The sequence below is a fragment of the Osmerus eperlanus genome, chromosome 4, assembly GCF_963692335.1.
Source record: "Osmerus eperlanus chromosome 4, fOsmEpe2.1, whole genome shotgun sequence".
NCBI classification, from domain to species: domain Eukaryota; kingdom Metazoa; phylum Chordata; class Actinopteri; order Osmeriformes; family Osmeridae; genus Osmerus; species Osmerus eperlanus.
This window is the reverse complement of record NC_085021.1, coordinates 22,952,181-22,980,080: the sequence shown is the minus strand read 5'-3', so window position 1 is coordinate 22,980,080 and position 27,900 is coordinate 22,952,181. Positions and strand designations below refer to the sequence as shown.

The following is a 27,900-nucleotide window of genomic DNA, read 5'->3' as shown; positions in this document are numbered from 1 at the left end:
TTTAAAAGACGGATTCTATTTTAGGTTACCAAGGTATATCACCAAGCTTAAGAACAGCAGAACACCAATCCGTGATGAGCAGTGCGTCATCGCTCAAGGTCTCGTGCCAGCACGCCTCCTGCCTCTATAAAAACTCCACAAGTTTCCCTTCGGCTCAGATCGCGCTCTCCTTCACTACCGTTACGCACCAAGCCCGCTTCCCTCCTCAAACAAATGTGTTTTTATCCACACCATTCCATAAATGTGCCGTATTTCTGCTCACACCGACAAACGGGCTAATTTATAATTGTCTGTTTACATTGAAAATCATGGATTTTAACTTTACTCTGTCAGAGCGCGACTTTAAAAGCCTGCGCGCGCTGGCTCAGGAACCCGGGAATAACTCTCTGGCGCCCGTCGTTAACGGAACCGAGATCGCTTCGGAGGAGGATTTGGACGTGAATACCGACATCTATTCCAAGGTATTGGTTACCGTGATATACGTCGTTCTTTTCGCGGTCGGTTGCCTGGGAAACTCAATCACCCTGTACACGCTACTGACTAAGAAGTCCCTTCAAAACCTCCAGAGCACCGTGCACTACCACCTGGCCAGCCTTGCGGTGTCTGACCTGCTCATCCTCGTGCTCAGCATGCCCATTGAATTGTACAACTTCATCTGGTTTCACCACCCCTGGGTGTTCGGACAGGCGGTATGTAAAGGATACTACTTTCTCCGCGACGGCTGCTCCTATGCCACCGCGCTCAACATCGCGAGCCTGAGCGTGGAGCGGTACATGGCCATCTGCCACCCGTTCAAAGCTAAGAGCATCATGTCCCGCAGCCGCACGAGGAAGCTGATCAGCGGCATGTGGCTCGCGTCGTTCCTGCTTGCCACGCCAATGCTGTTCACCATGGGGCTCGTGCACAGGGGAGAGAGCATCTGCACCGCGATCGTGTCGTCCGTTACCATGAAGACCGTGCTGCAGGTGGGTGTGCTTGTCCGCGGAGACGGCGGACCGTGTCCGGTTATTATTTTACGCGTGGGTTTAATGTTGTACTACATGGGAGGTGATAAGATGATAGGTGATTGATTAGGATATATATGTCTTAGCTCATCGATGCCGTGGCAACCTGTTGATTATAGCCTGCATTGGAAACAAGTCAATTCAGCGTTGAGCTAACGAATATTTTATAGATTCATCATTTTTATGTAGGTTTGTTTTAAAGTTGATCTACACTCTAAAAAGAGCCACCGTTTGAAAGAGTTATATAACTCCTGTTGTGTTCGTTTCATCCAAATGACTTATGTGTTCCCCGTACAAAATGACAGCCCCAATTATACCTGATTATAAACCCATAATGTGATGGTTTTATCAACTTAATCTTGAGATGTTCACAAGAACGTATCTTCTATTTGCCATGTATTGCACGTAGGCCACATTGACCTGAGCTCATATAGCCTAACCATTTTTTTGACCATAACACCTACTTAGATGAAACATATTTATGCTTGTATGCTAGTAGACATGAGCCTGAATACAATTTTAATTCAAAAGACGCATTTGTTCCGGGAGTACAACGGTACTTAAGAAAGATTTGTTGGATTAGATGTTAGTTTATTTCCTCCAGGAACACTATGACACTTATTGAGGGATTCGCTGCACTTGTTGGTTAGTTGTAACTGATTTAACTGCTTGTACTCGCTGTGAATTATTGTTACTTGCTTTCCTCCATGTGCACTCTAGCACTTTCGAGGATCATGTTGTTCAATTGAAATTTGTTTAACTACATGCTCTTCTGGTTCTACCCGTTGGCACTTATTTGCTTCTCACAAATACTTCATGTTTTGGCTACCCGCAATGTTTATGATGATTGACATATGCACTTTTTGTAAAGCTTTCTCTTGTAAGTCACTTTGGATAAAAGCGTCTGCTAAATGACTAAATGTAAATGTATTTTACTCATTGTCATCTCACCCATCATTTCTAATCAGAGATGGGAAGTAACAAAGAACAAATACTTCATTACTGTACTTAAGCAGATTTTTCTGGTATCAGTAGTTTACTTCACTATATAGAGGGATGGAGGGATAGAGAGGAGGGTAGAGGGATAGAGAGGAAGGGTAGAGGGATAGAGAGGAAGGGTAGAGGGATAGAGAAGAGGGGTATAGAGATGAAGGGATAGAGAGGAGAGGGATGGAGGGATAGAGAGGAAGGGTAGAGGGATAGAGGAGAGGGGTATAGAGATGAAGGGATAGAGAGGAGAGGGGTAGAGGGATAGAGGAGAGGGGTATAGAGATGAAGGGATAGAGAGGAGAGGGGTAGAGAGCAGGAGGGGTAGAGAGGAGGAGAGGTAGTGGGTTAGAGGGATAGAGAGGAGAGAGGTAGATGGATGGAGGAATAAAGGCAGTAGTAGTCAGTACCTGTGGTTCAGTGAGTGATCTCCAGCAGCACTGGGCTCCTCAAACCGGCAACCTTCTGAGTAATAGCCCGATTGCCTAACCGCTCAGCCACCTGACTCCCTCTGACTCTCTACTGGTGTATAGATTCATGGTTGGTGTATAGACTCCCTGCAGGTGTATTCTGCTGGTGTATAGACTCCCTGCTGGTGTATAGACTCCCAGCTGGTGTATAGACTCCCTGCTGGTGTATAGACTCCCTGCTGGTGTATAGACTCTCTTCTGTTGTCTAGACTCCTTGCTGGTGTATAGAATCATTGTTAGTGTATAGACTCCCTTCTGGTGTATAGACTCCCTTCTGGTGTATAGACTCCCTGCTGGTGTATAGAATCATTGTTAGTGTATAGACTCCCTTCTGGTGTATAGACTCCCTTCTGGTGTATAGAATCATTGTTGGTGTATAGACTCCCTGCTGGTGTATAGACTCCCTTCTGGTGTATAGACTCCCTGCTGGTGTATAGAATCATTGTTGGTGTATAGACTCCCTGCTGGTGTATAGACTCCCTTCTGGTGTATAGACTCCCTGCTGGTGTATAGAATCATTGTTGGTGTATAGACTCCCTTCTGGTGTATAGACTCCCTTCTGGTGTATAGACTCCCTGCTGGTGTATAGAATCATTGTTGGTGTATAGACTCCCTGCTGGTGTATAGACTCCCTTCTGGTGTATAGACTCCCTGCTGGTGTATAGAATCATTGTTGGTGTATAGACTCCCTTCTGGTGTATAGACTCCCTTCTGGTGTATAGAATCATTGTTGGTGTATAGACTCCCTGCTGGTGTATAGACTCCCTTCTGGTGTATAGACTCCCTGCTGGTGTATAGAATCATTGTTGGTGTATAGACTCCCTGCTGGTGTATAGACTCCCTTCTGGTGTATAGACTCCCTGCTGGTGTATAGAATCATTGTTGGTGTATAGACTCCCTTCTGGTGTATAGACTCCCTTCTGGTGTATAGACTCCCTGCTGGTGTATAGAATCATTGTTGGTGTATAGACTCCCTGCTGGTGTATAGACTCCCTTCTGGTGTATAGACTCCCTGCTGGTGTATAGAATCATTGTTGGTGTATAGACTCCCTGCTGGTGTACTGTATAAAGTCATTGTTGGTGTATGGACTAAGCTCCAGTAGCTGGGCAGTGTGGAGCTAACACACCTCCTCCATGTCAATCTAATGACTCCATCAGAGTGTGTGTGTGTGTGTGCACGTGTGCACGCGCATGTGCGTGTGTAAATTACATGTGGAGGGCAATTTCAGAAGCAGTTTACCTTTGTGTTTGTCCTCCTGCTGTTCTAGTGCCTCCAAACACTTAGCCTCCGCAGAGAAGGGGAGACAGAGGGGGGAGGGGAACACTTAGCTTCTGTAGAGAGGGGGAGACAGAGGGAGGAGAGGAGACTTGGAGTCGGGTGGTGGCCCTGGTGAGGGGTTTGGAGAAGAGAGAGATGTGGAGAGAGAGAATGAAAGGTTTTCTGTTTTTCTCTCATGTGTGACTGTACGACCAGGGAGGCTGACCATCACTCTCTCTGCTGGTGGTGCACAAACAGATGACCCTCAGCACTGTGGAGGTATTAAAAGAAGGAGGGGAGGGGTAGAGGGATGGAGGGATAGAGAGGAGAGGGATGAAGGGATAGAGAGGAGAGGGATGGAGAGGAGAGGGATGGAGGGATAGAGAGGAGAGGGATGGAGGGATTTACATTTACATTTAGTCATTTAGCAGACGCTCTTATCCAGAGCGACTTACAGTAAGTACAGGGACATTCCCCCGAGGCAAGTAGGGTGAAGTGCCTTGCCCAAGGACACAACGTCAGTTGGCATGACCGGGAATCGAACTGGCAACCTTCGGATTACTAGCCCGATTCCCTCACCGCTCAGCCACCTGACTCCCCATATCCCCCATATCCCCAGGGATAGAGAGGAGAGGGATAGAGAGGAGAGGGATGGAGGGATAGAGAGGAGAGGGATGGAGGGATAGAGAGGAGAGGGATGAAGGGATAGAGAGGAGACGGATGGAGGGATAGAGAGGAGAGGGGTAGAAGGATAGAGAGGAGAGGGATGGAGGGATAGAGAGGAGAGGGATGAAGGGATAGAGAGGAGAGGGATGGAAGGATAGAGAGGAGAGGGATGAAGGGATAGAGAGGAGAGGGATGGAGGGATAGAGAGGAAGGGTAGAGGGATAGAGAAGAGGGGTACAGAGATGAAGGGATAGAGAGGAGAGGGATGGAGGGATAGAGAGGAGAGGGATGGAGGGATAGAGAGGAGAGGGATGGAGGGATAGAGAGGAGGGTAGAGGGATAGAGAGGAAGGGTAGAGGGATAGAGAGGAAGGGTAGAGGGATAGAGAAGAGGGGTATAGAGATGAAGGGATAGAGAGGAGAGGGATGGAGGGATAGAGAGGAAGGGTAGAGGGATAGAGGAGAGGGGTATAGAGATGAAGGGATAGAGAGGAGAGGGGTAGAGGGATAGAGGAGAGGGGTATAGAGATGAAGGGATAGAGAGGAGAGGGGTAGAGAGCAGGAGGGGTAGAGAGGAGGAGAGGTAGTGGGTTAGAGGGATAGAGAGGAGAGAGGTAGATGGATGGAGGAATAAAGGCAGTAGTAGTCAGTACCTGTGGTTCAGTGAGTGATCTCCAGCAGCACTGGGCTCCTGAATGTGTGTGTGTGTGAGAGAATGTGTGTGTGTGAGAGAATGTGTGTGTGTGAGAGAATGTGTGTGTGTGAGAGAATGTGTGTAAGTATATGTGCTAGTGGCTATCCTGCTGTGAGTATGTGTGCCCTGTTGTGTATGTGTGGGTGTGTGCATGTGTGTGTTTGTTATGTAGGTAATAGTATAGACTGTGTTATGTAGGTAACAGTATAGACTGTTATATAGGTAACAGTATAGACTATTATGTAGGTAACAGTATAGACTGTTATATAGGTAACAGTATAGACTGTTATATAGGTAACAGTATAGACTATTATGTAGGTAACAGTATAGACTGTTATATAGGTAACAGTATAGACTATTATGTAGGTAACAGTATAGACTATTATGTAGGTAACAGTAGAGACTGTGTTATGTAGGTAACAGTATAGACTGTTATATAGGTAACAGTAGACTGTGTTATGTAGGTAACAGTATAGACTGTTATGTAGGTAACAGTATAGAGGTGTTATGTAGGTAACAGTATAGACTGTTATGTAGGTAACAGTATAGAGGTGTTATGTAGGTAACAGTATAGACTGTTATGTAGGTAACAGTATAGACTGTTATGTAGGTAACAGTATAGACTGTTATGTAGGTAACAGTATAGACTGTTATGTAGGTAACAGTAGAATGTAACTGTTATTTCTGCATCAGAATGGCTCAGTCATGTTCTTCTAGACATGTCCTTGGGTCTTTGGTAAGTGTGTCTACTGTGAAAAAGCCGACCATCTGTCTCTAACAATACTTGCTTTCATACAGTCACTCTCCCTCCTCTCAATGTCTCTCTCTTACTCTCTCTCTCCCTTCCTCCCTCATAGAACATACAGTATAATTTGTATAGCATCATTATCCAAAGTGCTCCAAAGCAAATAAACAAAACACATTGTGTTTGATTTCTTAGAAATCCAACAGTAATTAATCTAATATATTACAGTAATGAAACAAATATAAGACAGAAATTAAATGAAAATAATAGTTATTAAATGAATATATTGTAGTAAATAATCATATACTAACGTAATTAAATTGATATACTACAGTAATTAAATGACTGGCTGATTATGTGGTTGGCTGGTTGTGTGTCTGGCTGGTTTTGTGGTAGTCAGGCTGGTTGTGTGGTTGTGTTACTGTAATAATTTCCAAAATATCCATCCTATGTGTAATCAAGTGAAGGATCAATGAAGACATCGTCTACAATCATTTGGGCAAATTACGTAGTTTTTACTATTTTTCAGATATAATTGTAACATAGGTATACTTTCTATTATGTAACTAAATGAGAACAAAACATAACATTTAGAGGCCCCATGCCCACCTCTCTGACCTCTCTGTTGGTTCCCATGCCCACCTCTCTGACCTCTGTAGGTGCCCTTGCCCACCTCTCTGACCTCTCTGTTGGTGCCCATGCCCACCTCTCAGACGTCTCTGTTGGTGCCCATGCCCACCTCTCTGACCTCTCTGTTGGTGCCCATGCCCACCTCTCTGAGAGATCCCTTGTCCACAAGCTCTTCCTATTCCTTGCTGTCTATCCTGCTATGTTGAAAGAAATTGCCAGTGTTTACGCCCCCACTTTTACGTATATCTAATGACCAATTGTGGTTACCTCAATCTGAAATCAAGTAGCAATAACGAGTATTCATCATGTGTGGTTAATTTATATGTTTGTACAAAAGCACATTTTATTTCTGTAGTTCTCAAAATCAATATACTGTTTATTGCTGAAATGAAAATATATAGGTTTACCAAATGGTTCAGTGATTAACCATTAAGATCAGTTGGATTAAGTGTTGGTGAAATGTATTTACGCAAATTAGATGAGAAGCATATCAAAAGTATTGTGAGCATTGCATTGTGAAAGACAATTACTTCATATGAAAGGTGGCGTCAGGTGGCTGAGCGGTGAGGGAAGCGGGCTAGTAATCTGAAGGTTGCCAGTTCGATTCCCGGCCGTGCCAAATGACATTGTGTCCTTGGGCAAGGCACTTCACCCTACTTGCCTCGGGGAGAATGTCCCTGTACTTACTGTAAGTCTCTCTGGATAAGAGCGTCTGATAAATGACTAAATGTAAAGGTATTTCTTTGATGACACACTGATTAGGTGTGGTGAAAAAGTGATTGTGTAATTTTGTGCATTGTACTTTGTCAATTGAACATGTGATTACATGTTTGAAAAAACAGACTTTTTGAAGATCTGCTTTGAGTTTTGTACTAACAGTTGTGAGGTTTTACCACATACTTGTGAAAATAGTACCAAAGCGAATAAAAAAAACTGTAATGGCTGGTTGTGTCGAAGCCTGGCTGGTTGTGTTACTGGCTGGTTGTGTGGTAGTCTGTCTGGTTGTGTTACTGGCTGGTTTTGTGTTACTGGCTGGTTGTGTGGTAGTCTGGTTGTGTGATAGCCTGGCTGGTTGTGTTACTGGCTGGTTGTGTAGTAGTCTGGTTGTGTTACTGGCTGGTAGTGTTACTGGCTGGTTGTGTGGTAGTCTGGTTGTGTGATAGCCTGGCTGGTTATGTTACTGGCTGGTTGTGTTACTGGGTGGTTGTGTGGTAGTCTGGTTGTGTGGTAGTCTGGCTGGTTGTGTGGTAGTCTGGCTGGTTGTGTGGTAGTCTGGCTGGTTGTGTGGTAGTCTGGCTGGTTGTGTGGTAGTCTGGCTGGTTGTGTGGTAGTCTGGCTGTAGTCTTGCTGGGCCGCTGGCTCCACACCCGCAGGAGGGAGCTCTAAGCTGGACCACTGCTGCTGTGTCTCAGCTGTCTGGTGATGGCTGGATGGTTCTGCTGTCTCTGTCTGCTGCACACACACATAATATACTCGCACACACACGCATAAACACACACACACTCACATAATATACTCACACGTATGCACACACACACACACGCACACACACACACACACACACACACACACACACATAATATACTGGCATACATAAACACACACACGCCCAGCAGGCATAGAAAAGAAAGCTGGCGTTGTCTGGGTAATTGGTTTTGCAGTTATCTGGTGAGCCATCTTGAGGTTGAAACATTGGTGTTGTAATCTGAACTGTTCAACCAACGCATTCCTCATCTGTGGCTGCTGAGGGGGGAGTGGTACACGCAACCCTTCCTGGGACTAGAGCAGTGTTGGGGGGAGTTACTCAAAAAAGTAATATATTAGTTATTAGTTATTACTTATTATTGTTCAGTAAGAGTAGTGTGATTAAGATATATTATTACTTTCGGTACAAAGTTATATTATTACTTATTATATTACTTTTACTATTACTTTTAGTAGCGAATTGTGGAAACGGGTCGCCATCTCTCTTATGGTTTAAAGTGGATTTTTCGCTTCCAGCCTCGTTTCTCTGTGGACACTATCGAGAAGTTTGAGCTGTTTTTGGCAGTAGATAATATTTTGTTAGGGCACAGTTTGCATTTCACCTTAATGTTTTTTCCAATATCTTCAATGAAAGTGAAATAGTGTGAATATTTCCCCCTCGCTCCTCTCTTCACTTCCTCCCCTCTCCCCCTCGCTCCTCTCTTCACTTCCTCCCCTCTCCCCCTCGCTCCTCTCTTCACTTCCTCCCCTCCCCCTCGCTCCTCTCTTCACTTCCTCCCCTCTCCCCCTCGCTCCTCTCTTTACTTCCTCCCCTCTCCCCCTCGCTCCTCTCTTCACTTCCTCCCCTCTCCCCCTCGCTCCTCTCTTCACTTCCTCCCCTCCCCCTCGCTCCTCTCTTCACTTCCTCCCCTCTCCCCCTCGCTCCTCTCTTCACTTCCTCCCCTCCCCCTCGCTCGCCCTCTCCTCCCTACTACAGTTCCTCCTCTCTCTCCAGTCTCCCACAACCTCTCCTCTACCTTTATATAAATTAAAAGATATAAAAAAACGACATATAAAACCAAACCAAGGCCCCATTAGAGTACAGCGATAGGGAGAGCGAGGGAATGAGGACGACAGTAACGTAACCATGGCAATGGACGAACGATTACAATTCTCAAGGCGTTTGTATTGGACAATGTCTAAAGCCTTATAAACCCTCCCCACACACTGAGATATGAACTTTATTTGATTATTTTTATGTGATTATATTATTTTCTAATTGACTGCAATTTATAACTGACTGTTATTTATATTGGATGTTTTATCTGGAGATGGTGGAGCTCTGTCTCCTCCAGCCTACCTCCTGCTGGGCGTGTCTGAGGCCTGACAGGTAGCTGGAGTCCTGCTGGGCGTGTCTGAGGCCTGACAGGTAGCTGGAGTCCTGCTGGGCGTGTCTGAGGCCTGACAGGTAGCTGTAGTCCTGCTGGGCGTGTCTGAGGCCTGACAGGTAGCTGGAGTCCTACTGTAATATTATTCAATGTCAAAAAGTAATGTGTTACTTTCGTTATATTGTTACTCACTTAAGTAATAATATTATGTAACGCGTTACGCCCAACACTGGACTAGAGTGATGTAACATCCTCCTCCACTTCCTGGGACTACAGAGTGATGTAACATCCTCCTCCACTTCCTGGGACTACAGAGTGATCAAACATCCTCCTCCACTTCCTGGGACTACAGAGTGATCAAACATCCTCCTCCACTTCCTGGGACTACAGAGTGATCAAACATCCTCCTCCACTTCCTGGGACTACAGAGTGATCAAACATCCTCCTCCACTTCCTGGGACTACAGAGTGATCAAACATCCTACTCTCCTCCTCTCTTCTTCTGACCTGTGATAGAAGGGACATAGCTACCCCAGCCTTAGCAATGTGTGGACAGGAGACTGTTTAGTTTCTGTGTGTGTGTGTGTGTGTGTGTGTGTGTGGAGGGTGTGTATGTTTGTGGAGGGTGTGTGTGGAGGGTGCTGTGTGTGTGTGTGTGTGTGGAGGGTGTGTGTGGAGGGTGCTGTGTGTGTGTGTGTGTGGAGGGTGTGTGTGGAGGGTGCTGTGTGTGTGTGTGTGTGTGGAGGGTGCTGTGTGTGTGTGTGTGTGTGGAGGGTGCTGTGTGTGTGTGTGTGTGGAGGGTGTGTGTGTGTGTGTGGAGGGTGCTGTGTGTGTGTGTGTGGAGGGTGCTGTGTGTGGAGGGTGCTGTGTGTGTGTGTGTGTGGAGGGTGTGTCTGTGTGTGGAGGGTGTGTGTGTGTGTGTGGAGGGAGTCTGGTGAGTTGTGTGTAGAAGACTAAGAGGAAGTCTTGGCTGGGTGGGGGTCTGTGTTTCCCAGAACAGTGTCTAGTAATACTGTGGAGGATGTCCTGCAGAGAGTACTTTAACCCCAAACCCTGCAGACCAGCCTGTCTGTCTGCCCAACTGCCTGCCTGTCTGTCTGTCTGTCCATCTCCAAGGTCAGAAATGCGTGTTTGAAAGAGCAGAGCATCTAATGCACGATGCTCCAGTTGGAACATGCAGCATTTTAGTATACTGCAGCCGCATGTTATTATTCTGCAGGAGCAGAAGAATGACCAGTCACTCCCTCCTCTCCCCCTTGCTCCTCTCTTCACTCCCTCCTCTCCCCCTTGCTCCTCTCTTCACTCCCTCCTCTCCCCCTTGCTCCTCTCTCCCCCTCGCTCCTCTCTTCACTCCCTCCTCTCCCCCTCGCTCCTCTCTTCACTCCCTCCTCTCCCCCTCGCTCCTCTCTTCACTTCCTCCCCTCTCCCCCTCGCTCCTCTCTTCACTTCCTCCCCTCTCCCCCTCGCTCCTCTCTTCACTTCCTCCCCTCTCCCCCTCGCTCCTCTCTTCACTTCCTCCCCTCTCCCCCTCGCTCCTCTCTTCACTTCCTCCCCTCTCCCCCTCGCTCCTCTCTTCACTTCCTCCCCTCCCCCTCGCTCCTCTCTTCACTTCCTCCCCTCTCCCCCTCGCTCCTCTCTTCACTTCCTCCCCTCTCCCCCTCGCTCCTCTCTTCACTTCCTCCCCTCCCCCTCGCTCCTCTCTTCACTTCCTCCCCTCTCCCCCTCGCTCCTCTCTTCACTTCCTCCCCTCTCCCCCTCGCTCCTCTCTTCACTTCCTCCCCTCCCCCTCGCTCCTCTCTTCACTCCCTCCTCTCCCCCTCGCTCCTCTCTTCACTTCCTCCCCTCTCCTCTCTTCACTTCCTCCCCTCTCCCCCTCGCTCCTCTCTTCACTTCCTCCCCTCTCCCCCTCGCTCCTCTCTTCACTCCCTCCTCTCCCCCTCGCTCCTCTCTTCACTTCCTCCCCTCTCCCCCTCGCTCCTCTCTTTACTTCCTCCCCTCTCCCCCTCGCTCCTCTCTTCACTTCCTCCCCTCTCCCCCTCGCTCCTCTCTTCACTTCCTCCCCTCCCCCTCGCTCCTCTCTTCACTTCCTCCCCTCTCCCCCTCGCTCCTCTCTTCACTTCCTCCCCTCCCCCTCGCTCGCCCTCTCCTCCCTACTACAGTTCCTCCTCTCTCTCCAGTCTCCCACAACCTCTCCTCTACCTTTATATAAATTAAAAGATATAAAAAAACGACGTATAAAACCAAATCAAGGCCCCATTAGAGTACAGCGATAGGGAGAGCGAGGGAATGAGGACGACAGTAACGTAACCATGGCAATGGACGAACGATTACAATTCTCAAGGCGTTTGTATTGGACAATGTCTAAAGCCTTATAAACCCTCCCCACACACTGAGATATGAACTTTATTTGATTATTTTTATGTGATTATATTATTTTCTAATTGACTGCAATTTATAACTGACTGTTATTTATATTGGATGTTTTATCTGGAGATGGTGGAGCTCTGTCTCCTCCAGCCTACCTCCTGCTGGGCGTGTCTGAGGCCTGACAGGTAGCTGGAGTCCTGCTGGGCGTGTCTGAGGCCTGACAGGTAGCTGGAGTCCTGCTGGGCGTGTCTGAGGCCTGACAGGTAGCTGTAGTCCTGCTGGGCGTGTCTGAGGCCTGACAGGTAGCTGTAGTCCTGCTGGGCGTGTCTGAGGCCTGACAGGTAGCTGTAGTCCTGCTGGGCGTGTCTGAGGCCTGACAGGTAGCTGGAGTCCTGCTGGGCGTGTCTGAGGCCTGACAGGTAGCTGTAGTCCTGCTGGGCGTGTCTGAGGCCTGACAGGTAGCTGTAGTCCTGCTGGGCGTGTCTGAAGCCTGACAGGTAGCTGGAGTCCTGCTGGGCGTGTCTGAGGCCTGACAGGTAGCTGGAGTCCTGCTGGGCGTGTCTGAGATCTGACAGGTAGCTGTAGTCCTGCTGGGCGTGTCTGAGGCCTGACAGGTAGCTGGAGTCCTGCTGGGCGTGTCTGAGATCTGACAGGTAGCTGTAGTCCTGCTGGGCGTGTCTGAGGCCTGACAGGTAGCTGTAGTCCTGCTGGGCGTGTCTGAGGCCTGACAGGTAGCTGGAGTCCTGCTGGGCGTGTCTGAGGCCTGACAGGTAGCTGTAGTCCTGCTGGGCGTGTCTGAGGCCTGACAGGTAGCTGGAGTCCTGCTGGGCGTGTCTGAGGCCTGACAGGTAGCTGGAGTCCTGCTGGGCGTGTCTGAGATCTGACAGGTAGCTGTAGTCCTGCTGGGCGTGTCTGAGGCCTGACAGGTAGCTGTAGTCCTGCTGGGCGTGTCTGAGATCTGACAGGTAGCTGGAGTCCTGCTGGTGAATGACTGGTTCAGGACCACAAACCAAAGGCTTCAATTTAGTATTGATGATACAGAACACAGACATAATACCCTCAACACACTTCAGTAGGACGACATCACAGGAAGTATAAACATCTTGATTCGGTTCTAATAATGTACATCAGAGGAGGCCAGAGCCTGGCCTGGAGTCTGGAGGGTGTGTGTGTGTTTGTGAGTAGATGTGTGTGTGTTTGTGTGTGTGTGTGTGTGCGTGTGTGTGTGTGTGTTTGTGAGTAGATATGTGTGTGTTTGTGACTAGATGTGTGTGTGTTTGAGTAGGTATGTGTGTGTTTGAGTAGATATGTGTGTGTTTGAGTAGATATGTGTGTGTTTGAGTAGATATGTGTGTGTTTGTGAGTAGATATGTGTGTGTGTGTGTGTGTGTGTTTGAGTAGATATGTGTGTGTTTGTGAGTAGGTATGTGTGTGTTTGTGAGTAGATATGTGTGTGTTTGTGAGTAGATATGTGTGTGTTTGTGACTAGATGTGTGTGTGTTTGTGAGTAGATATGTGTGTGTTTGTGAGTAGATATGTGTGTGTTTGTGAGTAGATATGTGTGTGTTTGTGAGTAGATATGTGTGTGTTTGTGAGTAGATATGTGTGTGTTTGTGAGTAGATATGTGTGTGTTTGTGAGTAGATATGTGTGTGTTTGTGAGTAGATATGTGTGTGTTTGTGAGTAGATATGTGTGTGTTTGAGTAGATATGTGTGTGTGTTTGTGAGTAGATATGTGTGTGTTTGTGAGTAGATATGTGTGTGTTTGTGAGTAGATATGTGTGTGTTTGTGAGTAGATATGTGTGTGTTTGAGTAGATATGTGTGTGTTTGAGTAGATATGTGTGTGTTTGAGTAGGTATGTGTGTGCGTGTGTGTGTGTTTGTGAGTAGATATGTGTGTGTTTGAGTAGGTATGTGTGTGCGTGTGTGTGTGTGTTTGAGTAGGTATGTGTGTGCGTGTGTGTGTGTTTGAGTAGGTATGTGTGTGTTTGTGAGTAGGTGCCACCATGAGTCAGGCGCTGCCAGCAGCACATTCCATGGACTGGAATGCAAACAAACCAGAGGGTGTGTGAGTAACTCTCTCTCTCTCACACACACACACACACACACACAAACACATACAGACATGCTGTCCCTGTCATCACTGCATCTGTGGGGATGGCAACCTCTTCAGACACACTCTTTCTCTCACACACACAGACTTTCCCACTTAAACACAAACACACACTTTCTTGCACACACACACACACACAGCCTGCCTCTTATCATTTCTGTAATTTAGTGTGATGGTCTGAGTGCTTAGCTTAAAAATACAATTAAAAACTTGAATAACAAGATGTGTTCCGTCTGATGCTCGTTAGCGTCCATCTCCCCTAATTGGCTTTTCCAGCTTAGCCTCGTTAGGGTCAACAGCTCATGTTGTCCCAAAGCAAGCTCTGACCCTTCTCTGGGCCTGTCCATGAAGCAAACCTTACCCGTAGCCAGCTATCCTGCAGACTACACCCAACCATACACTAGCATACACTGGGTGTTAGGGAGGGAGGGGGAGAGGGTGGGTGTTAGGGAGGGAGGAAGGAAGGAGAAGAGGGTGGGTGTTAAGGAGGGAGGGAGGGGGAGAGGGTGGGAGGGGAAGAGGGTGGGGGTTAAGGAGGGAGGGAGGGGGAGAGGGTGGGAGGGAGGGGGGAGAGGGTGGGAAGAGAATGGGTGTTAAGCAGGGAGGGAGGGGGAGAGGGTGGGTGTTAGGGAGGGAGAGAGGGTGGGAGGGAGGGGGGAGAGGGTGGGTGTTAGGGAGGGAGAGAGGGTGGGAGGGAGGGGGGAGAGGGTGGGTGTTAGGGAGGGAGAGAGGGTGGGAGGGAGGGGGGAGAGGGTGGGTGTTAGGGAGGGAGAGAGGGTGGGAGGGAGGGGGGAGAGGGTGGGTGTTAGGGAGGGAGAGAGGGTGGGAGGGAGGGAGGGAGGGGGGAGAGGGTGGGTGTTAGGGAGGGAGAGAGGGTGGGAGGGAGGGGGGAGAGGGTGGGTGTTAGGGAGGGAGAGAGGGTGGGAGGGAGGGGGGAGAGGGTGGGTGTTAGGGAGGGAGAGAGGGTGGGAGGGAGGGGGGAGAGGGTGGGTGTTAGGGAGGGAGAGAGGGTGGGAGGGAGGGGGGAGAGGGTGGGTGTTAGGGAGGGAGAGAGGGTGGGAGGGAGGGGGGAGAGGGTGGGTGTTAGGGAGGGAGAGAGGGTGGGAGGGAGGGGGGAGAGGGTGGGTGTTAGGGAGGGAGAGAGGGTGGGAGGGAGGTGGGAGAGGGTGGGTGTTAGGGAGGGAGAGAGGGTGGGAGGGAGGGGGGGAGAGGGTGGGTGTTAGGGAGGGAGAGAGGGTGGGAGGGGGGGGGGAGAGGGTGGGTGTTAGGGAGGTAGGGCTCCTCTCTGGGGTGTGATCTCCGTGTGATGGCTATCTTGCAGAGCTGCAGCTGGATGAACAGTTGCCGCCATTCTTCCCATTGAGCATTACAGCGAGCCTGCCGGCCGTCAGCTGCAGACAGGAGGATCTGTTCCAGACAGGGCTAATCATCCCCCTCACTCCAGCCCCAGCACAGCACCCTCACTGGGGCAGGGGGACTGGGGCAGGGGGGGTGGGGGCCTGAGGGGCTGGGGTTAGGATGTAGCATGAGGGGATACAAAGGAAAGATGGACAGAGGAGGAGGTAGAGGGGGAGAGAAAGGGGGAGAGTGAAACTGGGGTTAGGATGTTGCAGTCTCTCTCTAGTGAGATCACTAGAGAGAGAGAGGGAGAGGGGGGGTATAGTCTTCAATCCATATTGTTCCTTTATTAAACTGAGAAATAATCCATGTTTGTCAGGCCACAGCTGCTCAGATGAAACCGTATTACAGGAGGAGAGCGGTCACAACTCTCCATCCCCCTCTCTCCCCCTTCCTCCCTGTCTCACTCCCGTTCTCTCTCTCTCTCTCTCCACCTCTCCACCTCACCTCTGTTGTTTGCATGTCAGGGAGACAGATTCTCCTCCACCTCTCCACTGTCTCTCGTTCCACAGACTCATCTTCACAGCAGCATCACACCAAACAGGAGGGTAAACATGCACACTAACCCTTCAGCCCGTAAGCTCTGAAACATCCAGCACCCCAGGTAACCTCTCTATGCTAACCTGACCCCAGAGTGACCTGTGACCCCAGGGTAACCTCTAGCAGCAGAAAATCAAGGACCAGAAGTGCAAAGTTCTAACTCTCCCCTTCCCTCCCCTCAACAGGTCAACGCCCTCCTGTCCTTCCTGGTTCCCATGGCAGCCATATCAGCTCTGAACGGAATCATAGCCAATCAGCTGCTGCGGATGTTCAAAGAGGCGGAGCAAGACAACCGTTTGTGTATCGTCGGGGGCAACCCCACAATGCTGAGTGTTACTGTGGAGCCCAACCGCGCCCAGTCACTGCGTCACGGAGTGCTGGTCCTACGTAAGCCCCCCCCCACACACACGCACACACACACACACACACACATCTATTGTTCACCACATACATGAGCAACAGTGGGTGAAAGTCTTGAGTGCACCTCCAAGCGGCGTAGCAGTATAACAATTACCCTATAAATACCCTCAAAAAAGATATGCACACACACTTAGTGAGAGAGTGCTTCTCAGTGCAGCGAGTGTGCGGTAGGGTAGCGCATTCAGTCTGATCTCCAATGGGCCCATCTCATAACAATCACTTTACATTTGACAGTCTATTTGTTTAGCAGATGCTTTTATCCAAAGCGACGTTCAAATATAAGATAGAAAGTGCAGCAGGAGATCAAGGATCATAAGTGTAGAGTTAGACTTCTAACAGACTTCTAACAGAGTTCTAACAGAGTTCTAACAGACTTCTAACAGAGTTCTAACAGAGTTCTAACAGACTTCTAACAGACTTCTTACAGACTTCTAACAGACTTCTAACAGACTTCTAACAGTAACATCTCAGCTACCAGACACAGTTTAAAGTAACATCTCTACTACCAGACACAGTGTAAAGTAACATCTCTACTACCAGACACAGTGTAAAGTAACATCTCAGCTACCAGACACAGTGTAAAGTAACATCTCAGCTACCAGACACAGTTTAAAGTAACATCTCTACTACCAGACACAGTGTAAAGTAACATCTCTACTACCAGACACAGTGTAAAGTAACATCTCAGCTACCAGACACAGTGTAAAGTAACATCTCAGCTACCAGACACAGTGTAAAGTAACATCTCTACTACCAGACACAGTGTAAAGTAACATCTCAGCTACCAGACACAGTGTAAAGTAACATCTCAGCTACCAGACACAGTGTAAAGTAACATATCAGCTACCAGACACAGTGTAAAGTAACATCTCAGCTACCAGACACAGTGTAAAGTAACATCTCAGCTACCAGACACAGTGTAAAGTAACATCTCAGCTACCAGACACAGTGTAAAGTAACATCTCAGCTACCAGACACAGTGTAAAGTAACATCTCTACTACCAGACACAGTGTAAAGTAACATCTCAGCTACCAGACACAGCGTAAAGTAACATCTCAGCTACCAGACACAGTGTTAAGTAACATATCAGCTACCAGACACAGTGTAAAGTAACATCTCAGCTACCAGACACAGTGTAAAGTAACATCTCAGCTACCAGACACAGTGCAAGTATCACTTCAGTTTTAACCTAACCCCAGGACCCAAATGTTCTGCTTTGAGATCATAGTTAAGAGTCATAGTTAAAGTCACAAGTAGGGATGAGGGCACATTTATTTTTTAGTTAAGAGAAATGTACTTATGAACCTGTCATCCTTTAGTTGAAGACATTAACCAAACCTTGTTTAGTTAACCCTTGGGTCATTCTGACCCATCAGTCGTTGTGACCCACAGTCGTATTGCGACAACTTTACCGCATACAAAAACAAAGTGAAACATTTTCTTTTAACCGTTGGGCTGTCTCAGTATTTCAGTATTTCACACTGTTCCTTAAGGTCTCCGAATAGGGTATGTAACATTGGTTGGGCTGAAAATGGCCCTGGTGCTGTTCTATGCCCCCTGATACATCCAGTGAAATTTTCCCAGGAAAAAACGCTAGGTTTTCTCCTTTTATGGTATGCTCATGAATATATACATGAGCTGCCCGCTGATTGGTTGGTTTACAACGAATGAAGCTGCGGAGCAAAGATGCAACACTACCAACACTCACTGAAACCTGAAGGTGGAGACTTGAAATAAAAACGTACAAATAAATCTATTGTGTCTACACAACACTGTTTTCAACAGATTGACTAGATATCATTTGAAATGATTACGTTAGTTCATGGGTGTCAAACTCTGGCCCGCGGGCCAAATTTGGCCTGAGGTAATTATATTTGGCCCGCGAGACAATACCAAATTACTACTAGAGCTGGCCCGCCGGTATTATACAGCGCATTCACCGCTAATACTACAAATCCCATAATGGTCTGCTGTCTTCCCATATCAGATGCTGCAAGGAAACCCTTGCCATTTTCCCTGCTGCCAATCCATAAAAGCGCAGATCTCTACCGCCGTGTTCCCATGCGCACAGTTTGCTGAAAAACTCAGTGTTCTCGCCGCTGAGTTTAGCCGGCGATTTGCCGACTTCGATGCCCAGAAATGCAAGTTTGAACTGCTTAGTAATCCCTTCGCAGTTGATGTGGAAAATGCACCAACCAACATCCAAATGGAGCTGATTGAACTCCAGTGCAACGACACGCTGAAGTCAAAGTATGATGCTGTGGGCGCCGCACAGTTTCCACGGTTCATCCCTGACACAATGCCTCAGCTACCCAAGCTGCTCAGATGCTCTCCATGTTCGGCAGCACTTATCTATGCGAGCAACTTTTCTCCTCGATGAAGATGACAACTCACAGGAGACGTCTGACTGATGAACATCTTCGCTCGATACTGAGGATTTCTTCAGCTCAGAGCTTGGGCCAAGACATTGATGAACTAGCATCCAAGAAGAGATGCCAGGTATCTGGCTTGGGCACATCAGATTAGACCAGTGTGCAATAATTAACGTTTTCTTTATGCACTTTTTCTTGCTACAAGGCATGGGCTTCAATGGTTGATTGATTTATTATCATTTTATTTGTAAAATTATTAGCCAGTGGAAAAAGTTTATTTTGGTATTTAAATCAGAAGGCTGCAAATAGAAAAGAGGCATACAATTTCTATTTAAATTTTATTTATTTAATAAATGAATGCCATTGATGTGTTTTTTCATTTGAAATTCGATTTTGCATGTCTCCACTATTAAATTATATATTGTATGGTAATAAGTGATGCTTGTTCCATATTCAATGTTAAAGCAAAACTAGTTTGGGTCCATATTAAAAGGTTAATTTGTTCAATGTTGGCCCACGACTTTGTTCAGGTTTTACATTTTGGCCCACTGGGTATTTGAGTTTGACACCCCTGCGTTAGTTGTTTCCACTTCTGTTGTCGAAGCAAACATTAGCACTACAGCTTAGCAAACAAACTATCGTGATTCAACTCACAGTGTTTCCCCTACCATTATATTAGGGGGGTGCCCCGCCCCCCCTGGAAGGTCAGGTTAAAAAATAATAATTAAAAATTTTTATTTTTTTATTTTTATTTTTATATATACATATATATATATAGCGCCCGATCACAAAATAAGTCATTTAAGGTTACCTTTCTTATAAAACAGGTCTATAGCTTGGTCTTTTATTAAACAAACTAAATGGCCTCATGTTATTTATCTTATTTACACAACGGCATATCATTTCTGTCTCTACATGGTCTGACCCTAACCCTAACCCCCCCCCCCCCCCCTCCCCCCCCCCAAAGCTGTAAACTTAGGGTTAGGGTTAGGGTTAGTTAACTCAGCTTCAGTTAGCTCTAGCTATCTTGCTGAAAAATAGATCTGGACAAACATGCATCTAAATTTGTAGATTTACATGACAACACAGGTTATTTATTTGAATGAAACACAGTCAGGAACATGAAATAACGTTAGCCCCATTGCCAATAAACTAAATCATCCCACATTCTACCGATGATAGATACAGGCAGGATACGTTAGCATCGCTAATAACTGTTAGTGACAACATCATACTACAGCTTGCGGCTGTGATGAACATAAGGTCGGAACAGCACCTCTTTTCAGCAACAGCTTCATAGCAAATCCTGCTTTACATTGTCCCAGGTTTTCAAAACTGTCCTTGGTGAAATGGTTCGAGCAAATGTGTAATTGAGGGTCGAACTGCACAGGGATCTTCTCATAGACAAACATCACAGCCCGTCGAGTGTTTGGTTCCTTGGGAAGAGTCTGAACAGTGTCAGCATTCCCTGTACAGGCTGGACCACTGCATTTACGACCGTAGTACATTTTCAATATCCTTGAAAAACATTCTTCTTTGTAATTGTAATCTTCTTTGTAATCTAAGTACACGGAGCAGCGCGCAGCCCAAAAAAAATTGAGATTTTTTAAAGATTAATTGTGAGATTTACATAGGAAAGAGGTGTCAATGGACTTTGGGGTTCACTGTATGTCCATTTTACCCACTGAACTGTCGTTATTCAACTGTGACAAGGTAAATTCGGTTCTGCAATCAATGACCCCTTTAAGAAATATTAACCTCTGGTCTATAAACTACCCTGGCCTGGTCACTACGGTAACCCCCCACCCCAGCCTGGCCCTGTCACTACGGTACCCCCCCACCCCAGCCTGGCCCTGTCACTACGGTACCCCCCCACCCCAGCCTGGCCCTGTCACTACTCTCTCTTTCTCTCCCTCCCTCTCCCTCCCCCTCCCTCCCTCCCTCCCTCCCTGCCTCCCTCCCTCCCATCTCTCTCTCTCCTATCTCTCTCCTATCTCTCTCTCTTATCTCTCACACACACACACCCAGCCTGGCCCTGTCACTACGGTAACGCCCCCCAGCCTGGCCCTGTCACTACGGTAACACCCCCCAGCCTGGCCCTGTCACTACGGTAACACCCCCCAGCCTGGCCCTGTGCCCGGGGGCCCAGCGCCGGGGCCAGTGTCTGTGTTGGGCCGTCCTGTCCTAATGGACACCATGGAGCCAGTGTCTGTGTTGGGCCGTCCTGTCCTAATGGACACCATGGAGCCAGTGTCTGTGTTGGGCCGTCCTGTCCTAATGGACACCATGGAGCCAGTGTCTGTGTTGGGCCGTCCTGTCCTAATGGACACCATGGAGCCAGTGTCTGTGTTGGGCCGTCCTGTCCTAATGGACACCATGGAGCCAGTGTCTGTGTTGGGCCGTCCTGTCCTAATGGACACCATGGAGCCAGTGTCTGTGTTGGGCCGTCCTGTCCTAATGGACACCATGGAGCCAGTGTCTGTGTTGGGCCGTCCTGTCCTAATGGACACCATGGAGCCAGTGTCTGTGTTGGGCCGTCCTGTCCTAATGGACACCATGGAGCCAGTGTCTGTGTTGGGCCGTCCTGTCCTAATGGACACCATGGAGCCAGTGTCTGTGTTGGGCCGTCCTGTCCTAATGGACACCATGGAGCCAGTGTCTGTGTTGGGCCGTCCTGTCCTAATGGACACCATGGAGCCAGTGTCTGTGTTGGGCCGTCCTGTCCTAATGGACACCATGGAGCCAGTGTCTGTGTTGGGCCGTCCTGTCTTAATGGACACCATGGAGCCAGTGTCTGTGTTGGGCCGTCCTGTCCTAATGGACACCATGGAGCGGAACTAAGGGGACTTAATGTGAGTTAACGTGTGTGAGAACGCCCAAAATCTGTTTAGACGTGTGTGTGCAGTGGGGTCTCCTGTGTGTGTGTGTGTGTGTGGAGTGGGGGAGAGGTCTCCTGTGTGTGTGTGTGTGTGTGTGTGTGGAGTGGGGGGGGGGGGGAGAGGTCTCCTGTGTGTGTGTGTGTGTGACACCATGGAGCCAGTGTCTGTGTTGGGCCGTCCTGTCCTAATGGACACCATGGAGCCAGTGTCTGTGTTGGGCCGTCCTGTCCTAATGGACACCATGGAGCCAGTGTCTGTGTTGGGCCGTCCTGTCCTAATGGACACCATGGAGCCAGTGTCTGTGTTGGGCCGTCCTGTCCTAATGGACACCATGGAGCCAGTGTCTGTGTTGGGCCGTCCTGTCCTAATGGACACCATGGAGCCAGTGTCTGTGTTGGGCCGTCCTGTCCTAATGGACACCATGGAGCCAGTGTCTGTGTTGGGCCGTCCTGTCCTAATGGACACCATGGAGCCAGTGTCTGTGTTGGGCCGTCCTGTCCTAATGGACACCATGGAGCCAGTGTCTGTGTTGGGCCGTCCTGTCCTAATGGACACCATGGCGCCAGTGTCTGTGTTGGGCCGTCCTGTCCTAATGGACACCATGGAGCCAGTGTCTGTGTTGGGCCGTCCTGTCCTAATGGACACCATGGAGCCAGTGTCTGTGTTGGGCCGTCCTGTCCTAATGGACACCATGGAGCCAGTGTCTGTGTTGGGCCGTCCTGTCCTAATGGACACCATGGAGCCAGTGTCTGTGTTGGGCCGTCCTGTCCTAATGGACACCATGGAGCCAGTGTCTGTGTTGGGCCGTCCTGTCCTAATGGACACCATGGAGCCAGTGTCTGTGTTGGGCCGTCCTGTCCTAATGGACACCATGGAGCCAGTGTCTGTGTTGGGCCGTCCTGTCCTAATGGACACCATGGAGCCAGTGTCTGTGTTGGGCCGTCCTGTCCTAATGGACACCATGGAGCCAGTGTCTGTGTTGGGCCGTCCTGTCCTAATGGACACCATGGAGCCAGTGTCTGTGTTGGGCCGTCCTGTCCTAATGGACACCATGGAGCCAGTGTCTGTGTTGGGCCGTCCTGTCCTAATGGACACCATGGAGCCAGTGTCTGTGTTGGGCCGTCCTGTCCTAATGGACACCATGGAGCCAGTGTCTGTGTTGGGCCGTCCTGTCCTAATGGACACCATGGAGCCAGTGTCTGTGTTGGGCCGTCCTGTCCTAATGGACACCATGGAGCCAGTGTCTGTGTTGGGCCGTCCTGTCCTAATGGACACCATGGAGCCAGTGTCTGTGTTGGGCCGTCCTGTCCTAATGGACACCATGGAGCCAGTGTCTGTGTTGGGCCGTCCTGTCTTAATGGACACCATGGAGCCAGTGTCTGTGTTGGGCCGTCCTGTCCTAATGGACACCATGGAGCGGAACTAAGGGGACTTAATGTGAGTTAACGTGTGTGAGAACGCCCAAAATCTGTTTAGACGTGTGTGTGCAGTGGGGTCTCCTGTGTGTGTGTGTGTGTGTGGAGTGGGGGAGAGGTCTCCTGTGTGTGTGTGTGTGTGTGTGTGTGGAGTGGGGGGGGGGGGGGAGAGGTCTCCTGTGTGTGTGTGTGTGTGTGTGTGTGTGTGTGTGTGTGTGGAGTGGGGGAGAGGTCTCCTGTGTGTATCTGTGCGTGTGTGTTTTGGTGCGTTTCATGACCTTTCTCTTCGTTTCCTGTCAGGGGGGGACAGTATGGGTGAAGCCCCAGGTTAGTCCTTTCAACTAGAAGTTTCTACCAGAGTCACATAGTTTAGAAAGCAGCTCTGGATCAGGGGGTCAGCAGGACTCTCTAATGAGAATGCCTGAAGGATAGAAGGATTAGCGGCAGAGATGTTGTGGGACGATATTAGCTGCAGCATAGGCAGCAAAAGAAATGACACAAGAAGATAAGCGTTAGCATTAGCAGTGTTAGCATTAGCAGCTGTAACAGGAGGTGTCATTAGGATCTACATGATCAATTAGCAATTACCATGATAAACCTCACCTCAAGTCAGAGCCTGCTCATCCTCTCTCACACAGTTATAGACAGCCTCTATTAATGGTGCCAGTTAGAATTGAGTTATGACTCAACCTTTAGACCTTTGCAAACACACACGCACACACACACACATGCACACACACACAGCCTCGCAATTATAGCTTCCCCCTCGCCTCCATCACCAGCAGCAGAAGGACGACACCATCACAGTCACAACAGCTCCTCATAATTACACATTATGAAACTCCTGACATTTTACCCGCTGCTCAGCTTTGCCATAACTGTAACGCAACAGCAACGTCCAGCTGGCTCTTAAACCAATGATGGCCAATTATGGATTATGAACGAGGAATGTCAATTCTATAAAGACGTTGGGGGGCGGGGGGAGATGGGGGAGAGAGAGAGAGATGGGGAAGAGAGAGAGATGGGAGAGAGAGAGAGGTGGGGTGGAGGTATGGAGCGAGGTGGAGATATGGAGAAAGATGGAAGTATGGAGGAGAGGGGTGGAGGTATGGAGAGAGGTGGAGGAGAGGGATGAGGAGAGAGGTGGAGGGATGGAGAAGAGGTGGAGGAGAGGGATGGAGGAGAGAGGAGAGGGGTGGAGCTATGGAGCGAGGTGGAGGTATGGAGAAAGATGGAAGTATGGAGGAGAGGGGTGGAGGTATGGAGAGAGGTGGAGGAGAGGGATGAAGGAGAGAGGTGGAGGGATGGAGGAGAGAGATGGAGAGGGATGGAAGAGAGAGGTGGTGGGATGAAGGAGAGGGGTGGAGGAGAGGGATGGAGAGGTGGAGGAGAGGGATGAAGGAGAGGGGTGGAGGAGAGGGATGGAGGAGAGGTGGAGGAGAGGGATGGAGAGGTGGAGGAGAGGGATGGAGGAGAGGTGGAGGAGAGGGATGGAGGAGAGGGATGGAGAGGTGGAGGAGAAGGATGGAGAGGTGGAGGAGAGGGATGGAGGAGAGGTGGAGGAGAGGGATGGAGGAGAGGTGGAGGAGAGGGATGGAGAGGTGGAGGAGAAGGATGGAGAGGTGGAGGAGAGTGATGGAGGAGAGGTGGAGGAGAGGGATGGAGGAGAGGTGGAGGAGAGGGATGGAGAGGTGGAGGAGAGGGATGGAGGAGAGGTGGAGGAGAGGTGGAGGAGAGGGATGGAGGAGAGGGATGGAGGAGAGGTGGTGGAGGAGAGGGATGGAGGAGAGGTGGAGGAGAGGGATGGAGGAGAGGGATGGAGGAGAGGTGGAGGAGAGGGATGGAGGAGAGGGATGGAGGAGAGGTGGAGGAGAGGTGGAGGAGAGGGATGGAGGAGAGGTGTTTCCTGTCTGCTGTGCTGAGGGGATGGAGGGAACCTGAGATGGACAGAAAATCGACAGAGAGATGGACAAAGGAATGAAAAGAGACTGAAATTAAGGGGTGGAGAGGGATGGAGATGGAGGGGGATGAAGGGATGGATGGGTGATGGATGGTTTGTCCTCCAGACACTGATAATGATGGACGACTTGGAAGGATAAGGCTTAGGAAACGATTCTACCTCCCTCTCCTCCTCTCCTCCCCTCTACCCCACTCTCCTCCTCCCCCTCTCCTCCTCCTCCTCCTCCTTCCCTCCCTCCACCCCACACACACAAAAACCAGATTCATTTATATTTAGTCATTTAGCAGACGCTCTTATCCAGAGAGAATTACAGTAAGTACAGACCCATTCTCCCCGAGGCAAGTAGGGTGAAGTGCCTTGCCCAAGGACACAATGTCATTTGGCACGGCGGGAATCGAACTGGCAACCTTCAGATCATTAGCCCGCTTCCCTAACCGCTCAGCCACCTGACTCCACAGATTCCTAGCAGTGTGGGTCTGACTGGGTCGGCAGTGTGTCAGGAATACTAATGCTGTGATTGGTCACCTGAGGATGGGACATCAGAGAGGAGGACAGGAGAGGAGAGGGGGGGTAAAGAGGTTAAAACCAAATCAACTGGGATGAATGGAGACACTCAGGAAAACAGATTTCTGCAGTGAATACAAAGATAGAGGGAGGGAGGGAGGGAGGGAGGGAGGGAGAAACAGGGTTCCAGACTAGATCAAGTTTACCTGAGTCTGTTACTGGTGGCACCATGTGTGTGTCTTTGTGTGTTTGAGTGTGTATGCGTATGTGTGTGTTTGAGTGTGTATGCGTATGTGTGTTTAAGTGTGTATGTGTGTGTTTGAGTGTGTATGCGTATGTGTGTGTTTGAGTGTGTATGCGTATGTGTGTTTAAGTGTGTATGTTTACCAGTGGCGATTAGAACACTTTCATCTCAAAGACGAGTTCATTCAGAATCAGCTACATATAGCAGGTCGACTGACTCGATTTCCTTCTCATACATTCCCGTAGCGTCACAGTGCATTTCCCTGTTGAAGCCTGGCGTCCATGGACTTCAATGGGTCTGCTTTGAACAGTTTTTTTCAGTCCTTCGAAACTATACGTCATTGGATAAATGCTGCGATTATGTCCCGCCCACGGACGCTCGGCGTCTCTGGGGGTGAATGGAGGAGTGGGCTGGCCTGGACGCTGGGCTTCTGCGTGATGATTGGAGGGTCTGTCGAAAGACTGCATCTCCCTTTGATTGACAGCAATTTTGTTCTATAAAAAGTTGCCGAAGGTATTCGAGCTCAGTCCCATCGCGGATTTTGCAAGTGTAGTCGAAAGACAAACTGCTGCAACCTATTTCTTGGTACTTGCTTGGCGAAATTTCTAGCCAATTTTCATCATTTCATACAATTATACACCACATTTCTTGTTTAAGTTTAACCTAATTCCCACATAAATAAATTGACAATTTTTATGATGTAGGCCGAAAATGAGCTTCCCCTCTTTGAAAGGCAAGCAGCTGCCACTAGTTTTAACGTCAACACACAACTTCAGGTTTTCCCGCCGTATAGCAACACAGCTCTTAACCCTTGTGCTGCCTTCGGGTCACATGACCCAAAGGTTCATAACGAACCATCGTTGTGTTTACCCAATTTTACCCAATACAAATAATTTTCTTTTAACCTTTGCAATGTGGTGGGTCTGAGACAGCCCAACGGTTAAAAGAAAATGCTTCACTTTGTTTTTGTATGCGGTAAAGTTGTCGCAATACGACGGTGGGTCACAATGACTGATGGGTCAGAATGACCCGAAGATAACACAAGGGTTACAAAGACTGTTGATAAAATGGAAGTATTTACAGACTCATAAATGTGTGTGGAGTGGAGTGTCAGTAAAGCTCCACTGGGACACATCCTCTCTCACCCTCATCTGTCCAGCTCAGCTAGCAGGAAAAACAACATTCAAATTAGTTTTCAATTACTTTGTGTGCTTGGTTTCACTCTCTTGGCTCACAAGAGAGTGGTCAGGGCCTGCTTAGCATCATTTGATGGCACAGCAGACAGTCCATATTAAGCGCACCTTCAGCACTTAGTCCTCTAGCGTATGTCCTCTCTCTTCTCTTCCAAACTTCCTGCTTCTCTCTGTTCTTACTGTTTTCTCCTCCTCCTCCCCTCCCCTCCTCCCCTCCCCTCCTCCTCTCCAGGGGCGGTGGTGATAGCGTTCGTGGTGTGCTGGCTGCCCTATCACGCTCGGAGACTCATGTTCTGCTACGTCACTGAGTGGACGGAGTGAGTGATCTGACATACCCCTCACTTTCTCTCCCTCTCACTTTCCCTCTCTTCCTGTCTCTCCTCCTGTCTCTCTTCCTGTTTCTCTTCCTGTCTCTCTTCCTGTCTCTCCTCCTGTCTCTCTCCCTGTCTCTCTTCCTGTCTCTCTTCCTGTCTCTCCTCCTGTCTCTCCTCCTGTCTCTTCCTGTCTCTTCCTGTCTCTCCTCCTGTCTCTCCTCCTGTCTCTCTTCCTGTCTCTCCTCCTGTCTCTCCTCCTGTCTCTCCTCCTGTCTCTCCTCCTGTCTCCTCTCCTCTCCCTTCTCTCTCTCTCCTCTTCCGCCTCTCTCCCCTCTCAGGTAGTATCAGTTGGAAGGCTGTGTAAGAGTTCTATAGAATACAGAGAGGAACAGGAAGATACTATATCTACCTGGTTCACATCTCACATCCAGACAGCTACCCTGTCTGTCCAGATACACACTCTGATCATATAGATGAGACAGACATAAACTGATATTTAGATATGCAGACAGACATATCTCACCATTTTCACCTGACTAAATGTTCTAGCTGTGTTTACTGTCTGTTTTACCTGAGTAACTGTCTCCACAGTGAGCTGTATGACTTGTACCACTACCTGTTCATGGTGACCAACGTGCTGTTCTACGTGAGCTCAGCCATCAACCCTGTCCTGTACAACTTGGTGTCGGCCAACTACCGGCAGACCTTCTTTTCCACGCTCCGACACTTCTGCCTGCCCTGCACCCGCCGTCACCGCGGCAACCGCCGCCGCAGCCATGGCAACCGCCGCACCCTCACACGCCACTCCATCAGCCTGTCCACCAACCACACCGTCGCCACTGGCAACGCCGTGAAGGAGACAGTCTACTGACCCG

The 27,900-nt window shown here is 48.9% G+C and overlaps 1 protein-coding gene across 1 annotated transcript; it reads left to right on the top strand.

Annotated features, from left to right (window-relative positions):
• Positions 1 to 175: 175 nt before the first annotated feature.
• ntsr1 (neurotensin receptor 1 (high affinity)) lies at positions 176 to 27,900 on the top strand. Its single transcript, XM_062458207.1, has 4 exons — positions 176 to 965; positions 15,909 to 16,110; positions 26,944 to 27,028; positions 27,617 to 27,900. The coding sequence occupies exons 1-4, from the start codon at positions 309 to 311 to the stop codon at positions 27,894 to 27,896; spliced, it is 1,224 nt and encodes a 407-aa protein (XP_062314191.1). The 5' UTR covers positions 176 to 308; the 3' UTR covers positions 27,897 to 27,900.

What these genes read in the sequence shown, in the direction of transcription:
- ntsr1 (XM_062458207.1), top strand. Translation starts at nt 309, where the DNA reads ATGGATTTTAACTTTACTCTGTCAGAGCGCGACTTTAAAAGCCTGCGC. An exon ending in CCATGAAGACCGTGCTGCAG is followed by an intron (nt 966 to 15,908) that starts GTGGGTGTGCTT and finishes TCCCCTCAACAG; the next exon opens with GTCAACGCCCTCCTGTCCTT. An exon ending in TCACGGAGTGCTGGTCCTAC is followed by an intron (nt 16,111 to 26,943) that starts GTAAGCCCCCCC and finishes CCTCCTCTCCAG; the next exon opens with GGGCGGTGGTGATAGCGTTC.